Here is an 18764-nt window from a genome sequence, read left to right as displayed (position 1 = left end):
ACATTAGACCTTTTCAGAGGTGCTTCTTTTGCAGCTGTATCTGCTTTCCAAATTCCCTTAATTATATCACTGTTCCCTTTTTGGTGTGCCCTGCAATGAATTATTGCAACTTTCTTTGGTTGTAATACAGCTCGTAAAAATTTCATAATTTCAGTTCCATATTTAACAGGAGTTCCTTGTGAGTTTAAAAGTCCCCTTTCTTTCCAAATTGCCCTGTGAGCATGGGCAACTCCAAAGGCATATTCTGAATCTGTGAAAATATTAGCCTTCTTCCTGGTACTTATTTCTAGAGCTCGAGTTAGAGCAATCAATTCCACCTTCTGGGCTGACATATTGTAAGGCAAAGATTTGGCTTCCAAAACATGGTCTCTGGTCACTATTGCATATCCAGCACATCGCTTTCCTCCGGACATGAAACTGCTTCCATCTTCCTTTTCTGAGAGGTTTTTTATGGGTATCCACCCATATTATTCTATACCATTTACTTATTCTATACCATTTACGTCATGCCCAGGTTCTACCCTTTCTAATACATTCCAATTAATCACCACCACTTTTCCTGTCTTTTGATATATGCACACAGAGATCATTCCCTTGGTCTATGGGCCATCCTTCTAAAATGTTTGTTAAGTTCATTTAGTCCATGACTTTGGGCTCCATCTGCCATAACAGTCCTTCAGGGCAGGAGAGATGGGGTGTGGTGGTAGATTGTTGCATGCTGAAGCCAGTTCTGCTTCCATCACCGCTGCACTTCGCTTGGTTTTCATCCAAGTTCATTCTTCATTAATCTGGGTGATTCTTAGTGAAATACCGTTGATATGGTGTATAGTAATCATAAAAGTGATGACATACAGTATTATACAGCAATTAACATCATACCATTTAGTTTGTTGGCTATTCTCACCCCAAATCAAATCCCCTTGAGGTACACATTGGACTTCCCCATCCTTTCGCATTACCCACTAAGCGCACCCAGGTCCTTGAGCAAAAGCAATCCCACGAATGGGCTTGCCTTTGCCCGAGGCAGGAGTAACCCAGACTGTCTTCCCCAGCATGTTTTTATGTGCACTACAGGGATTTTATCCCCTTCTACAGTGCATAAAAGTTTTGATTGGGCAGGGCCAGCTCGATTGGCAGATCCCCTAGTGTTAACTAACCAGGTGGCCTTTGCTAAATGTGTATCCCAATGTTTGAACGTCCCACCACCCATTGCTCTCAGTGTAGTCTTTAACAGTCCATTGTATCGTTCGATTTTCCCGGAGGCTGGTGCATGATAGGGGATGTGATATACCCACTCAATGCCATGGTCATTGGCCCAGGTGTCTATGAGGTTGCTTCGGAAATGAGTCCCGTTATCTGACTCAATTCTTTCTGGGGTGCCATGTCGCCATAGGACTTGCTTTTCAAGGCCCAGGAGAGTGTTCCGGGCGGTGGCATGGGGCACAGGATATGTTTCCAGCCATGCGGTGGTTGCTTCCACCATTGTAAGCACATAGCGCTTGCCTTGGCGGGTTTGTGGGAGTGTGATATAATTGATCTGCCAGGCCTCCCCATATTGATATTTCAGCCATCGCCCTCCATACCACAGAGGCTTTAACCGCTTGGCTTGTTTGATTGCAGCGCATGTTTCACATTCATGGATAACCTGTGCAATAGTGTCCATGGTCAAGCCCACCCCTCGATCATGAGCCCATCTATATGTTGCATCTCTTCCTTGATGGCCTGAGGTGTCATGGGTCCATTGAGCTATTGTCCTGGTTTCGGCTGGGACAGAGTTAATTTTCTTCCTAGTAGCCACTATAGTGCTGTGCTTTGGATTTTAGTATGAGAATAATATTGATAACACGCTGATGTTTTGGCTGTCGCTAAGCGGTGTTTACATTGGTCAAGGACTTTTGAAGTCCTTTCATTCCTGTCCTTTCTTATTGTTTCATTCCTGTCCTTTCATCAAGTTTTACTGGAACCAGAGGATTGGCTGGGGAAACTTTAATAAATTCCTCCGGTCCCCTTCAATCCAATCCTATCTCTGCCAATACCTCGGCAGCTGTCTCTTTTCCTTTTTCCTGATTATTTGAAAGGCGTGGGCAATCTTTTTTCTGGTGGCCCCTTGCTTACAATATGCTGTCGTGGTTTAGCCCCAGCCAGCAACTAAGCACAACTAAGCAGCCGCTCGCTCACTCCCCCCCGGTGGGATGGGGGAGAGAATTGGAAGAGCAAAAGTAAGAAAACTTGAGGGTTGAGATAAAGACAGTTTAATAGGGAAAGCAAAAGCCGCGCATGCAAGCAAAGCAAAGCGAGGAATTCATTCACCACTTCCCATGGGCAGGCAGGTGTTCAGCCATCTCCAGGAAAGCAGGGCTCCATCACACGTAACAGTGACTTGGGAAGACAAACATCATCACTCCGAATGTCCCCCCTTCCTTCTTCTTCCCCAGCTTTATATACTGAGCATGACATCATGTGGTATGGAATAGCCCTTTGGTCAGTTTGGATCAACTATCCTGGCTGTGCCCCCTCCCAGCTTCTTCTGCACCTGGCAGAGCATGGGAAGCTGAAAAGTCCTTGACCAGTGCAGCAACAACTAAAACATCTCTGTATTATCAATGCTGTTTTCAGCACAAATCCAAAACATAGCCCCATACCAGCCACTATAAAGAAAATTAACTCTATCTCAGCTGAAACCAGGATATATGCACACTGATTTGCTCCTAAAGGAATATTACTATGACTTTCCTCAGTATTTCCACAATTTCCTCCTCTACCTTGAAATCCTCCTCTAAAATTTCCTCTGCCTCTTCCTTGTCCTTCTGACAAGGCAGCCAACAAGGAAGCTTGTAATTTTGATTTCTTTTGTTTTTCCTTTTCCTCTACTTCATCCCAGTTATTATAAACTTTGTAAGCAATTGATAACAACTGGGATATTGTCATACCATCAGCACCATTCACTTTCTGTAATTTCTTTCTAATGTCAGGTGCTGCCTGACCAATAAACAACACATTAAGAAGTCTAGAATTATTCTCTTCTTCAGGGTCCAAATTAGTCCACTTCCGAGCTGCTTCACATAATCTTTCATAAAAGACTGATGGGGGTTCTTTATCTCCCTGCCGTATTTCATACGGTTTTGCCCAATTCTGTGGTTTCTGGATTCCATGCTGGATTCCATATAGAATAAATTTTTTGTATTCTTTTCTTCTCTGTAACCCTCCACCAGTGTTTGGATCCCACCCGGGATCCCCCCTTGGGAGATAGGTATCTATGTTAGGCACTCCTCCATGTTCCTGGGTTACTCCTTCTTTAGCCTTTTCTACAACTGTTCTTCTTTCCTCTGTAGTAAACAAATATTCCAAAAGAGCTTGAATGTCACCCCAATTAGGATTATGAGTCATCATCATCACAGTTTTAATAGTACTATACATCCCCTCCGGGTTGTCTCGATATGAGCCTACTACTTGTTTCCAATTTAACAAATCCGAAGTAGTAAACGGAACATGCACGTACACAGGACCTCCTTCCTTCTGGACCAACGGCTTGTCTAAGAGGGGCTTGTATACTTGATTTCTGACCCCTTGTTCTTCCGGCTACTGGACTACCAACTTTGTCCTCATCCGAGCTTTCAGATTCAGTTTTATGAGGCACAACTAACAACTGAACATCCTCATCATTTTCCTCTGTGCCATTCCTTTTTGTTTTACAACTTGTACAACAAGAATTGCTGTCCTTTTTCTTGACCAGATAGATACAATTTTGATACTTAGAATCCACAAGTCCACAACTTTTTCTAACTTCCCAATCGTTTCTTAAGGCAAAGAACAAATCTACATAAGGTATTTCATCCCATTTTTCAGTCCTTAGACAGAATAACATCAATTGTAATATAGTATTGTACTTAATAGATCCATTTTCAGGCCATTTTTTACCATCATGCAATTGATATTGTGGCCACCGATATAATTTTCAATACAATATCATTTTATTTTATCTTTTGTCATGGGGTCCCCTCCAAATTTATCCCAATGTTTCAGGATGCATCCTAAGGGAGAACAAAGGGGAGTCTCCTGAGAAGTAGCACTACCCATATCGGTACCAACAATCCGACCTTTCCTACACTATTTACAGACCCAGAACAGAGTGGGGGACGTCTCCCACCATCAAAAGAGTGTAGAAACAGTATGCTACTGCTGCATATCTCTCTCTTTGATGCGCCTTACGCAGAGCCCAGATGGGACAAATGTCCCCAGATGCAGGCTACTTCCCAAAAAGACTTCCTTTTTCCCTTGATCAGAAAATACCTCTTTTCCAATTGCATTGCACTGTTGTGTCGCTTACTGCCCAACTGCAGGAGAGGAGCCAATGGAGTCCCCGATCAACAGGTCAGTGCGTACTGGAGTCCACTCAGGTCTCTTCCCCGTGTCGGGTATGGCAAGATGAACCAGGCAAGGCTGTCAGCACGGTCCCATTTGGGGTGCCAAAATGTTGTCCCAAAAATCGGGGTTTGTTTACCCGGTGTGCAAAATGCCAATATGCACACAGAGCAGAGGTATTTTATTGAATATTTGCGCAGATATGGGTGCCTGACCCAAGACAGCACACCAGGCTTTCAAATTAACAGTTATTTATACACAAAGCATTAACATATTCAACTTCCTAATACATATGCAGTATTCTTCTATTAAATGATTGGTTAAAATCTCTTCGCCTAGCATGTAAATTAGTACGTGTGCTTAGTTGTTCTTCTCTGACCTCATCATTTGAGTCGGTGGCATAATTGGGATAGGTGGTCCTTGAGTCGGTGGTCGCAATCTCCCCCTGCCAGAATTACCTTTCCCCTGGTTTCCTACCTTTTTGGCAGATCCAAGCGGTTCTTCATGGTTTACTAACTAGACTAGTAATACATCAGTTACACTTCTGCTTTCAACAGCTGCATCCTGCTTATTAGACAAAGGTACATTGTATAAGTTCCTATGGAGATAGGGTAGGGCTCTACAGTGGATTGCTATAGCAGCATCAATCTTGATGTGAATTTCTATAAGAAACAGCATCAATCTTTTAAGTGAATTGTATACCTACATTTGATTATTACAACAGTTGCTCTTCCCCCAGTGGATTTTGAATCCTTGAACATAAAATTCGGGACCAGCAGTCTGGGGCATAACCACAGTGCCTGCTCTGTGCCTAATACTTTAGTGGTACTCATAACACCTCCATATGCTGCCAGGACTTCTTATTCCAGAGGGATATAATTGTTTTTTACCCCTTTGTAACTCTGGCTTCAGAATCCAAATGGCTACCCTCCCATCTCGAGGGGCTCATTGCCACAAGCTCCATATGATGCTAGTTTTTTCCTGCACTGGTATATAACAAATGTTTTATATCACTACCTTCCCAGATAAGTCCTAATGCCATCGCATCGGCTATTTCCTGGTTGATCTGCTCAAAAGCTTGCTGCTGTTCCTCTGCCTGTTCAAACTGACTCTTTCCAGGTTACTTGATATAAAGATTTGGTCAATTGGCTATAACCAGGGATGTGCATACATCAAAACTCAGTTTTTTTTGCATGATTAGGGCAGCATGTGCTAGGGCATAATACTGTTGAGGTACCCAGATAATCCAATAGATTCAGTTATCCCCATTTGCTGCCAGGCCAGTGGTGAGGCCCCTATAATGCAGTAAATTCAATTCAGCTACCCAAACAGTATGTGGTCTGGATGTCAGAGAAGGAGGAGCCAATAGTTTAACTGAGCTCTGACCTTTGCCTTGCACTTGCAATTCCTTGACTCACAGTGCTAGATATCTAATGGGTTTTTTTCATCCCACTCAGTCATATTCTCCCCCTTTTCCTTCAGGACTATCCATAAGTCCTAGTGTGTAGGGTGGGAGCATGGAGAATTCCCATACCTTCCTGATGTTTTTTTCGAGACTGGACTTTAAACATTACCAACAATGCTCTTCCTAGTACAGTACATATAGGCCACTCGTTGATCAACAGGACATCCCACCGAGCTGTCAGGTGATACCAGAAGGGCATTAATAACTGTCTAACCATCAGAGCTATTGGGCCATGGCATCAGTGGCCACAGCCTTATTGGGGTCCCTCCCCCCTTGCCTGTGAACACATTCCATCAACCCAAGCAACTGCAGTCGATTATCTCCTTCTTCCCAGTCCCTCCACGGGGATATCTTATTTTTGGGATCAGCAAGATCAGACCATTTCTTAACATATCCCTCCGTCAGCTGATCCCCAAATCCACCCCCATTACATAGGGCAGTGTTTACAAGTGGCATAAGACCCAAACCCCCAAGAGCTTTGCTCTGCTGAGCCATCAGCTGTATCCCACCTCCTCTGGTTTCCCAGCACCTCCATAGCCAGTGCAAGGCAGTTTCCTGAGGGTGTTGGCTGTAAGTTTCCCACACAGCCTTAATCTTGCTCTGAGTAAAGGACCTGTTGAGTGATCATGTTCTGGGGAACAATGCCCCTGTTTGCATAGGTCTACTTAATTACAGTAACTAGGGGCTGCCTGATAGGCTTCTGTTATTAATTCATCATTAGAGTCCCAAATATCATCATCCCAGGTTTCAGGATCCTAGTCCAGTCAATGGCAGTCACACCAGACATTTTGTGCTCACTGACTGTTCCTGTAGTGGCTCAGTGCATAGTCTTTAATATTAGCACCACTAGCTACTAAAGTCTGATTAAGGCTCTCCCTTTTGCACTGAGCATTTATTACTGCTTCCTTTAGCAAACCATTACTCTGGGAGAGAATGTCAGCTTGATTTGCAACCTCTGTTTCAAATATTTGGAGCTCCACTTGAAGCCTACCTACAACATGTGCTGGCATACCTTCACAGAAAGCAGCACATCTCTTTCCTAGTGTTTTATATGTATCCTCTTCTGTCTGCAAGGCCCAGGCTAATTTTCTTGAAGTCTGTACTGGGAGGTGGTCCAGGTTCCAGGCACCTAGAACATGGACTTGAAGCAAGCACCGTCCCATCTCCTCCCAATCATCTTCCCATCCCAGTGCCATTTTCTTGGGTCCCTTTGGACGCTTCTTTTCCCAGCTATTCAGTGTTCTCACTCACCCCCAAACACATAACAGGCCCACCACTCACACCGCAGTACACCACCACAACTTCCCAATAGCAGAATCAAGGCTCTTTCTGGAGACTCAAAATCATTCCAATTATTCCAGATCCAGCCCATGACAGTTCCTGGTGTTGCCCACATTCTCTGTTAATTACTGTTGTGGGCAAAACAGTTTAAAGTTGGGGAATTTTGCTTGTGTTAATTTATTGCCAACCAGCACAAACCTCCCATCACTGATTTGGGCATTGAGAAAAAAAGACAATTAGACAAACTCATAAACACCTATCCTCTCCCCTCCCCGGTCTCATCTTCCCTTATTTTCACAAGTTACACTCAGTCTGTCAAAATTCCTCAAAGAAATGGGTGGTGTAGAAGATTGAGGTGATATGTGTAATGGTTTCTGCCCTGTGTGCCTGCTCCAGCATGGGTTGTCCACAGGCTGCATTCCCTTCAGAGGTGTATGTACCACCCCACACACACACAAAGTGCCTCTCCAGCCACCACTGGCTGCCTGTGTATTTCTTAAATATGTTTGAGCAGGAGCGCCGTGTACTTCTTTTATTGTATAAAATTTTGGTGTGAATTGTGGTTTTTTTCTTTCCCACAGTTGCTTTCATTTGCCTCATGGAAGGCTGGAAGCAGCTGTGAGTGACACAGGGCCTTAAGATTTGAATGGGTAGAACTCATTGTGAGCCATCTGTGGTGAGCAAACCTGCTGTAGAAGTAATGAGAACAAAGAGGATAAATATATTGTGATCCAGTCTCTGCTCATGCGACTAAGAAGAAACAAAAAAAAAACTTGAATCATTTTACCAGAAGCTTTCATGTCTCTGCTGTACACCTGATGATGAAGCTGGGGAGCCTGGAGACATTTTCCTCCCTATGTTTTGTTTTTGTTTGGTACTTTTTGTTGTTGTTGTTTTGTTTTTCATTTCTAAAGCATATATCTCTATGGCAGTGAGAAAAGAAAGCAACCATTTTACTCTAAGACAGATGAAGTCCACACACTGAGTGCTGTACAGGCCTGTTTGCCTTTTGTTTCTTTTTACTAATTGGTTAGAATGGATGGTATTAATTTCCAACAAGTATGTGTTTTAGAGAATTCATACATATGCAGCCTCAGGGAATTATACTTTGGAAATGAAGCACCCATCAAAACAGGAGGTGGCTGGTACACTTTGTATTCTGACTTTTTTTTTTTATCATCTTTTGTTTTCCTTTTCAAAAAGCTTAAGAAAAGAGCCTTTTGTTGTCTTTTCAGGAATGTCACACTGAAATTCATCTGTGCTTTGTTCTGCTTTCATTTTTACCATTCAGTAATGGTAAATGACAGTTGTGGATTATATAGGACAAAGTAGCTGAATTCCTAACTTCCACATTCAAATCAATGTATTAGGAAACTTCCAAGACTCCCCTCCCTTTTTTTTTAATAAAGTATTCTAGTTTTCAGTTTGTGTGCCTAAACATATCTACGCTGTGTTTTTTTAAATGTCATTAAAATGGTGTGACAGCCTTCTGTTGGGTTGTATAAGGGGGAGGGAAATATTGTATCCATTTCCTTTTTCTTTCTGTCTTTAATAGGTTACTCTCATATATTTATCCTTCCCCAGATCAGATTTAAAAAGCCTAATCTCAACTGACCACCTTTTACATTGTAGAATACAAATCAGGTTAGATGAAGACATGGTAATCCTCTTATCTCTTCAGAAGGCTGCCTGCTGGAGCAGGCCTGGAATCTTTTTAAATTTCATTGACCCACCTGGAATGACAACTTCTCTCTCTCTTTCTTTATAGACTCTTCATACTCAGAACCTCCTGATGTTCAGCAACAGTTGAACCACTACCAGTCTGCAGCTCTGGCCAGGAACAATAACATCAGCCGAATCCCACTTTCTGGGAGTGCTGCAGGAGTGGAAAAAACAGAAGCTATCCTTAACTGTGAATTTTGTGAATTCTCCTCGGGTTACATACAGAGCATTCGACGTCATTACCGTGACAAGCATGGAGGGAAGAAACTCTTCAAGTGCAAAGATTGTTCCTTTTATACAGGCTTTAAGTAAGTATTGTGCAAAACAAATAAACTGAACTTCTAATGGGATTTTTTTAGCACTTCAAAAGACTTCTGAAATCTTTGTGAGAACTGGCTGTAGCTAAGAGAAACATGACCAATGGTGACCAGGGAAATGCCATACCAGATCACAGCAGCATCCATGTAATTCTTTTTCTTCATTCCTACAACAGCCTGTACCATCTGCTGAAGAGAAAAGCGTAAGAAACACTTGCAGTGGGTTGTACTCACTACAGTAAATAGTACAAGGAGTGGATTTTTTTCCCCCTCACAATTTGTAATTAGATGCTGGTCCTCACCATCAAGTATGAGGAGTTTTCTCTCAAAAAATAAGGCATATTTTTGGAACAATTAGCATGAAGCATGGGGCAGTCAAATGTTCTAGGTAGGTTATAGAACTTCTATTCCCTCTATGAAGAAAGCTCTCATAATCCCTAGCCCCCACCCCCCGCAATTTATCTGGCTGAAATATAAAGTATACTCCAAAGTGCCTGATAGCATATAGAAACATTTCAGCAAATCCAATTAAGCATTGTAAAATTTAAAGTTTCGGGGGTGGTGGTGGTGGTGGTATGTTTAGCCATGTTCCCTAAGGAAAAAAAAGTTTATGCAGTTGTGCTGTTTCTGTTTCCTTCTGATATTTTGAACCCTCAGTCATAGCCCCCTTAGCTGACATTCAAGGTCTCAAAGCTATTATGTCCTTAGGAGATTTGTGAAAATAGATAGTGTGGTTGGGTAAAGGAGAGAGGTTCTGTTGAAGAATTATGCTCAACCTTTCCTATTAGAATCATAGAATCGTAGAATATCCTGAGTTGGAAGGGACCCACAAGGATCATCGAGTCCAACTCCACACAGGGCAACCTAAAAGTTAAACCATATATCTAAGAGCATTGTCCAAACGCTTCTTGAACACCGATGGGCTTAGGGCCATGACCAATTCCCTGGGGAGCTTGTTCCAGTGCTTGATCACCCTCTCAGTGAAGAACTTTTTCCTAATATCCAATCTGAACTTCCCCTGACTCGGCTTTAAACCATTCCCTCATGTCCTATCACTAGACACCAGCGAGAAGAGCTCAGCACCTCCCTCTCCACTCCCCCTCATGAGGAAGTTGTAGACAGCAATGAGGTCACCCCTCAGTCTCCTCTTCTCTAAGCTGAACAAACCTAGTATCCTCAGCCTCTCCTCATAAGTCATGCCCTCTAGTCCTTTCACCATCTTTGTTGCCCTCCTTTGGACACATTCTAATATTTTTATATTATTCTTATATTGTGGACCCCAAAACTGCACACAGTACTCAAGGTGAGGCTGCACCAATGCTGAGTATAGTGGGACATCCACTTCTTTCGACTGGTTAGCTATACTGTGCTTAATGCACCCCAGGATACAGTGGTCCCTTTTGGCCGCCAGGGCACATTGTTGACTCATATTGAGTTTACCATCAACCAAAACCCCCAGGGCCTTTCTGCAGAGCTGCACTCCAGCTTCTTGTCCCCCAAGCTATACATACATGTAGGATTACACCGTCCCAGGTGCAGAATCCGGCAATTGTCCTTGTTAAATTTCATATGGTTGGTGATTGCCCAGCGCTCTTAATCTGTTAAGATCTCTCTGTAAGGTCTCCCTACCCTTGAGGAAATCAACAGCTCCTCCTAATTTAGTTACTTAGTGTGCACTCAACTCCCATGTCCAGGTCATTGATAAAAACACTGAGGAGAACTGGCCCTAAAACTGAGCCCTGGGGAACTCCACTAGTGACTGGCCACCAGCCAGATGTTACCCCATTTACTACAACTCTTTGAGCCTGACCCTTCAGCCAGTTGTTCACCCATTGTATTGTGTACATGTCTAGCTGTATGCTGGACATTAGACATGAGAGACCTCATACAAGAGCAGCCTCAAGTTATACATCCATAAGGGATCAGGCTTTGTTGCTTCAGCTCCTTGCTGGTTACATGGCATAACTTGCTGTTTAATACCGGATTACTATTACTATCGCTGCTCCAGATTATTATTTGTTTTAAGCATTTCCAACTCTTGACGGGTCCAATGTATCTTTTCACATTTTCCTATTGCCCTTTTCTCCTTCCAGGATTAAACAAAATTGCCTTAAATAAAGCTGTAATTACATATGTTCATAGTTACATAAAGAGAGTTGTGTTCTTTATTGCGGTGTCTCAAACTTTCTGGGATTAAGTCTTTCCTCTTTAAATGTACAACATACACACGTGAGCTCTCTTAAAAAAAACCAACTTCCAGTCACCATAGAGAATTAAACACACGAAAGCATCCACTGAAGTTGATAAAAACTCACCTATTGGCTTCAATGACCATTGGATCAGGCCCAAAGCCAGTTGTGTTAGTAAGTTGTTTTGCATTCAAGCTAACAGACTTGGAGAACTTTCAAAGGGGCTTTAAATTCTGTAATTTAATGCAGCCAGCAGCTTAGCTCTTGCAAGCTTTAGCACTACCCCAGGAAAAAAAAAGACCTGATTCCCCCAAGTTTACAAACACCTCTCATTTTAGTACTTGACCTTGTGGCTTGAGAGGTGCATAGTTAATTTCCTCTGCATGTATGTCTCTTGTATCTTTTAAGTATGCAGCTAATGGTATGAGATTTGTTGTGCAAAAGTACTGTTCATTTGTGGAGTATTCTCAGTCTTGCATTTTCAGGTCCTCATAATTGAGGCTTTCAAACTTATCAACTTGGTGTCAAACACTGTAGGTGCAAGTCTATTTCATATCTTGAATCTGAACATTTCAGCTGTTGTGGGGCTAGTCCTACAAAGAGAGGTTGTTGAGGATTTTTTTTTTTTGCCATCAGAAATAAGTTTTTTTCACCCTTCAAAGTCTAGGACAGTTGAAAGGATTTTACTCAACTTGCTAAAATGTCTCTCTTTGCCAAAGGCAAGCAAATAACGAGCACAGAAGCTGGAAATACTTTTGCCATCTTAACTATAGCAATGTGACTATAGAGCAATCACTGCAAAAGAATATCTTGTGAAGAATGTGTGTTCAGTTACTTAGGGATATGAGCCTGCAAATGCCTATGCTCATGTGATAGGGTCTAGAGCAGAAGTCTTATGAGGAGCGGCTGAGGGAGCTGGGATTGTTTAGCCTGGAGAAAAGGAGGCTGAGGGGAGACCTTATCGCTCTCTACAACTACCTGAAAGGAGGGTGTAGCAAGGTGGGGGTCGGTCTCTTCTCCCAGGTAACAAGTGATAGGACAAGAGGAAATGGCCTCAAGTTGCGCCAGGGGAGGTTTAGACTGGATATTAGGAAAAGTTTCTTCACTGAAAGGGTTATCAAGCATTGGAACAGGCTGCCCAGGGAAGTGGTTGAGTCGCCATCCCTCGAAGTATTTAAAAGATGTTTGGATGAGGTGCTTAGGGACATGGTGTAGTGGTGGTCTTGGTAGTGTTAGGTTTACGGTTGGACTCGATGATCTTAAAGGTCTTTTCTAACCTATACGATTCTGTGATTCTGTGATATCCATGTGAGTAGTCCTGCTGAAATGCCATGTGGCTTTATGAAGAGAAGGCTGAGTGGTATCTGTACCATTTTATACAACGCTTCTGTAATAGAGCTGTGACACTTCAGCGTTCCATATACACCTCTTCTGACTGCTTCCATGTCTCCCTCCCATTTCACAGATCTGCTTTTACTATGCACGTGGAAGCTGGGCATTCGGCAGTTCCTGAGGAAGGACCCAAAGACCTTCGTTGTCCTCTTTGCCTATATCACACCAAATACAAACGTAACATGATTGATCATATAGTTCTGCACAGAGGTAAAGATGTCCCTGTATATATCTATATCTGACAAAGAGAATGCTGAACAGAACACCACTCTTTCAGATTGATCCATTAAGTTTTTTCTCTGTATGTGAGCTCAGATATGTTGAATAGATCAGGCCTAAGTACATCTTCTTTTCTGTGAAATATAAAGTTTACCAATATAGAAGTGGGGCAGATTTAAAATTCTTTTTGAGCTTTTCCTCTAGAGAGGTCAACAGTCATCAAGTACCTATTTAGCAAGAGTTAGACTAATTTACAACTTGGACCTAGGCCAAGGTTGTTTCCTATGTATGTGTTTCTAAAGTGCTTGCTATCATAAACACTGTGGTAGGATGTATCAATTAACTCTAGAGGCTTAAAAATATCCCTTGACTGCTTGCTTGAAATTTCTCTCTTCATAACACCTTCCTCACCCATTCTTAGGAACAAGACAAAAATTAGAATGTTTATTTTTTTCTTTAAGATTTCCCCCCCTTCTTTTCTTTTAATCCAGCTAAAAGCAGGATTAGGGATTCCTATTCTATTAACTACAGTCTAATTCAGAAGAGACATCTTTTGTGGCGCTCTGGGCTGAGATTCCTGCTGTTGTGGGTTAACCCTGGTGGGCAGCTAATTCCCACACAGCTGCTCACTCACTTCCCCTGTGAGCGAGGGGGGAGAATCAGAAGGGGGGAGAATCGGAAGAGCAAAAGTAAGAAAACTTGTGGGTTGAGATAAGAACAGTTTAATAGGGAAAGCAAAAGCTGCACGTGCAAGCAAAACAAAATAAGGAGTTCATTCACTACTTCCCATCGGCAGACAGATGTTCAGCCATCTCCAGGAAAGCAGGGCTCCATCACGCTTAATGGTTACTTGGGAAGACAAATGCCATCATTCTGAATGTCCCCCCCATCCTTCTTCTTCCCAAAGCTTTTATTGCTGAGCGTGACATCATATGGCATGGAATATCCCTTCGGTCAGTTGGGGTCAGCTGTCCCGGCTGTGTCCCCTCCCAACTTCTTGTGCACCCCCAGTCTACTTGCTGGCGAGGCAGTGTGAGGAGCAGAAAAGGCCTTGACTCTGTGTAAGCACTGCTCAGCAGTAACTAAAACATCCCTGTGTTATCAACACTGTTTTCAGCACAAATCCAAAACATAGCCCCATACAAGCTACTACGAAGAAAATTAACTCCATCCCAGCCAGACCCAATACACCTGCCCACAGCTATCACACTTAATGCTTGCAGGTCTGTTGGCTGCCAAAATTCAAACCTGTGTGTTGGGATAGTACTCTGCCTGCTTGCAGGTTGGGCAGAGTTTTTGAGTATTGTATTCCTGGTGAGCAAACATGTTTCACATGCCATCATTTTCTTGGAGGAGCTTCTGGTGTTGCATTCACTGTCATAATCCCTTGTAGCAAACCACTTTTCAATGCTGGTTATTGAGAGTCCTTCCTGTACCAAGGCAGTGAAGTAGACGTATATAATTCAAACTTTTTTCTGCTGTAAAGGCTATTTTGAAGGAGCATTTGAGAAACAGGCTAAGGACTGTTCAAGGACCCAAAAGGCGTATAACGAAGCTGTCTTAGTAAGTGTAAGGATTCAAGAGGTGCTTTTACTTAGGTGCAAGCTTGTCCTTGAAGGTATCATAGTGTTGTATTTTGTCCAGCTTTAGGGCATGGTCCAGGATTACTCCTCTGGAGAAAAGGTGGGTTTGGAAGTGGGGGGGCAGGGAACACAAACCCTGGGGCTCCAAATACTGGCTTAGGCACATCTTGTGAGAAAGTGTTCTCTGGTTTGTGGTTTTGCCCAAGATCAAGTGGAGAAGGTCTGACAGTTCAAATGCAAATAAACAGAGAGAGGGAGATCTTGCTGGGCCTAGTTAGGCAAACTTCCAGCAAATGTAGACAATGCTAAGAATGTCGAGATGCAACAGTGGAGTAGCACTTCATGGGTTCAAGCAGTTGTGCTGGCTTTACAGAGCTGTTTCTGACCAAATGCTAGGAAGCAGGAGTGGTTACCCCCTGAATATGTGACACCGGATCTGTTCTTTTGTATAGCTGTAGCTTCAGTTGCACAAAGCACCCTTGAGCCCTTGTGCTGCTGAAACAAAACTGTAGTAGGAAGAGATGTGATTATACACTCACTAGAGTGTTGGAGGAGGTAAAACAGAATAAAGGCTTTAATGCAAATGAAAATTTAGCCTTTAAAGAGTTTTATAGGTCCCTGAGGGAAGGGCAAGGATTTTTCTCAGGCATGCAGCACCCAGACTGTAAAGGAATTAAGGTCCTTTCTTAAAATTTTTCTTTCTGGTGTATATATCCAGATTAAAACCTATTATTGTGTCTAATTGTGGCAGCTAAAGCAGAGGATTTTGATGGGGTTTAATGTGCACAGAAAGAAGGTGCTGCTGTGCAGACAGGACTGAGGGATGTTGCACAGTCTCAGATAGCCTTCCTTACTTGTAGCCATTTGGATTGATAAAACAAGGACAGTCTCAAGCTGTGGTCTAAGCACATTTGTTCTCCAGGTAGAGGAAGCAGTACATTGTATAAAGTCAGAAGACTGAAGGTTTTGATCCATTTTCTGTATTATCTTCTCTCCTATGCAAAAATCCCTCCAGCAAAGCAAGAAAACAGTTCTAGATCTCTAACTTACATTATAGCTTTCAAAATGGTGTCATCTCAAGTCCCTGATTTGGCAGCATGCAGTTGAAATGAAGACTATTTGCCTCTTAGTGAATAGCTACAGAAGTTGATTCTTACCGAGCTACAACATTATTGTTATGGCCAGTAGGATGTTGCCAGTTTGCCACTGAGAGCCTTCTGTCATGTGTTGCCTACTCTGCTCAATCAGTTCCTCTGAGCAATTTAACTTTGATTCATAGAATCATAGAAAAGTCTACATTGGAAGTGACTTCTGGAGATCATCTGGTCCAACCATCTGTTGGAAGCAGGACCTTAGATTAGGTTATCCAGGGCCCTGTCAAGCCAAGTCTTAATTATTTCCAGCAAGGGAGATTCCACTTCTTCTCTGGATAACCTATTCCAATGTTTAATTGTTTTCATGGTGAAGAATTTTCTTATATCCAGATGGAATTGCCCCTGAAGCAACTTGTGCCCATTGCCTCTTGTCCTGTCACCACACATCCTTATGAAGGGAGTACCTCCATCTTCTCTATAACTACCTTTTAGGGATTGGTTTGCCTTCATTGTTACCAAGGCACATTGCTGTCTCATATTCAGCTTGCTGCCCACCAGGATCCCCAAGTACTTTACAGCAGAGTTCCACCCCAGCCAGTTAGACCCCAGCCTGTACTGCTGCTTGGGATTATTCTGTTCCAGGTGCAGGACTTGACATTTATCTTTGTTAAACCTCAATCAATTCTTGTTGGCCCAGTCTTCCAGCCAGTCAAGGTCTCTGTAAGGTTGCTCTCCCTTCTGGTGTATCTACCTCTCCCCCCAGTTTGGTGTCATCTGCAAGCTTGGTGAGGGTGTTTTCAATACTGTCATACAGATCATTTATAAAGATATTGAATAGTACCAGACCCAGAATCAACCTCTGAGGAACTCCACTCGTGACTAGCTGCCAGTCTGACTTTTCTTACCTCAAAAGGTGGTAGTTAATGGCTCAGTTTAGCCAGTTTTCTACCCATCTTGTGGTCCATCTTTCCAGTCCAAATCTTGCCAGCTTGTCAACAAGGGTGTTGTTGGAGACCATGTCAAAGACCATGCTAAAAATCAAGGTAGATGATGTCCACAGTTCTCTCATCCACTGAGCAAGTTATTTCATCGTAGAAGGCAGTCAGGTTGATCAAGCACAATTAATCCTTTGTGGGCTGAAGCAGGGAGTGAGTATGGAAATTACAAAGTCAGTAGCTACTTTACAGGCAAACAATGAGAAGAGATTTGGCTCTTGAGTTCCTCTTGGCCTTCATAACAGGCAAATCTTGTGAGCTCTTGAAAGTTCCATAATGGAGACTGAACTCCTGCTCCATGCCCAGCAGAGCTGTTGGCCTTTCATTTAGTCCAGGCAGTGCAATTAGTTTTTATTATCCTTTCCAGCAAATTTTCCCATCATGAAATGCCTTGATATTTTTCCAGCACTGAACGCAACCCACCAAGATCAATAGTAGGTCTCCTTGTTTATAATCCTCAAGGCATTTGTTTTCCAGTCATTATTTTACTTTTTTTCTTGGTAAAAATAATTGTTTTGTCCTTCCATTTCATAGAATTGTCATCTGTTTCTCTAGAATAGTAAACTTTCATATATAAGGGCTTTAGAGTGTTAACGCGCTTTTTTTTCCCCATGTTGTGAGCAAAACATATGCCTGCTTTGACTTTACATACTATAAATATTTAGCGCATTAATTGCTTTTCTATTTAATCTCAGACCTGTATTACAAATAGCCAAAATGTTTCAGTCTAAAGCAGTGATTAAATTTCTTCAGAGATGATGCTGGGGGGGGTGGGGCAGAGGTCCCCTTAGTCCTTTTGCTAAACTGTTCCACAGCATGTCATCTTTTTACAGTGCATACATGGTAGCCTTTGTGGGCACTGCTGAACTTTAATGAAATTTGTGTACAGAAGCTAAAGCTAAGTTTCACAATTTCTGGATAGGACTCACCATTTGTTGCAATTTTGCCAATTGCTCAGATACAATAAGTATATAAATGAGTAGCCAAAAATAGAGAATGGGGGGGGTGATGAGAGACAACTATTAAAGTGGTCAGAGACTATTAGAGCATCACCTTGCTAAATATGATGTTTTAAATTTAAATCACTTTGCAATTTTTAAGTTAATTGTTTGGATAAACATGAATACATGCACATTTAAGTTTTAAGTCATTACTGTCACGGAGCAGCAAGGGCCAGCTGCTCCCCAAGGTCCAGGGAGTAGAGGAGGATAACATGGACAGTAGGGGTGGAGCCTTGCTGACCAGGGCCCAGCCCCACAGTACCTGAGCAAGGCAAGCAGGGCAGACCCAGAGATGATGACCAGGTTCTACCAAGAGTCCAGATCATCAGACAAATTTGCAGCAATGATACAGATCCAAGATCAAGCCAGGAAGTTAAACCACAGGTCAGAACCAGATCCAGTGACTGCCAAGCAGGTCTGTGGTGATAAGGCAAGTCCAAGATCAGGCTGGGAAGTCAGTCTATGTTGTGTTGCCTGTGATTTGGCAGGTGTGTGTGGGGGCAATTGTCAGTGAGATGATGGGTTTTACTGATATGAATTAGGATGGTGCATTGCTCCAAAGTGGTGGATAAAACCTTTTATACCATCCCCTGCTTTAGTGTTTTTTAAAATATGTGTCGTGCTAGAGAAAAATCTAATTTTCAAATGCTTTAAATAGTGTTTCTCTTTTAAAAAGTTGGAACTTTTTTCACTTTTAAAAACAAGTTACCTTATTTCAGTGAATTCAATTGCACAGAGCTGTAAATACCTTTTAAAATATTCTTGTTATGCATTCAAAATCACAGCTTTAACTCCTGTTATCTCTTAGAGCATGTGCACCCCTGTCCCTTTTCCCACTTGACCCTGAATGGACACAACTTAGAATTTATTTGCAACAGCTTCTTTAGCTGGAGAGGAACCACAAGTTTTCAGGGTCTCACTCAGATATAGTTTGGGGGGAAACTTCCACTTTTTAAAGTGCACAAAGAGAAAGTTCTGAGGTAGGAAAACTTCTATGTTCAAAAAAAGGGGACGACAGGGAGGAGAACAAACTGAGGAGGGTGGAATATTTAGATGGGCTGTGAAAAATTAGGCTCATGAGCAGTGGGGGTTATGCATTGGCCAAAGACAAATGGATGAATTCTGTAGCTCTTGCCTCCCTATA

The 18764-nt window shown here is 42.5% G+C and overlaps 1 protein-coding gene across 8 annotated transcripts in view; it reads left to right on the top strand.

The window, feature by feature from the left end:
• Nucleotides 1-18764, top strand: part of LOC142403139 (zinc finger protein 462-like) — a 97757-nt gene that overhangs the window by 67271 nt on the left and 11722 nt on the right. For all 8 annotated transcript variants that reach the window (XR_012773612.1, XR_012773611.1, XM_075489308.1 and 5 more), the window contains 2 exons: nucleotides 8877-9138; nucleotides 12802-12938. Coding sequence is in view for 6 of the 8 variants with exons in the window: in XM_075489308.1 (XP_075345423.1) it covers nucleotides 8877-9138; nucleotides 12802-12938 (399 nt within the window). In the remaining 2 variants the exon portion in view is untranslated. The remainder of the gene's footprint in view (nucleotides 1-8876; nucleotides 9139-12801; nucleotides 12939-18764) is intronic.

This window comes from Mycteria americana, unplaced genomic scaffold (assembly GCF_035582795.1).
Source record: "Mycteria americana isolate JAX WOST 10 ecotype Jacksonville Zoo and Gardens unplaced genomic scaffold, USCA_MyAme_1.0 Scaffold_118, whole genome shotgun sequence".
NCBI lineage: Eukaryota > Metazoa > Chordata > Aves > Ciconiiformes > Ciconiidae > Mycteria > Mycteria americana.
The sequence above is the reverse complement of the archived record's forward strand: the minus strand, read 5'-3'. Positions and strand labels throughout refer to the sequence as shown.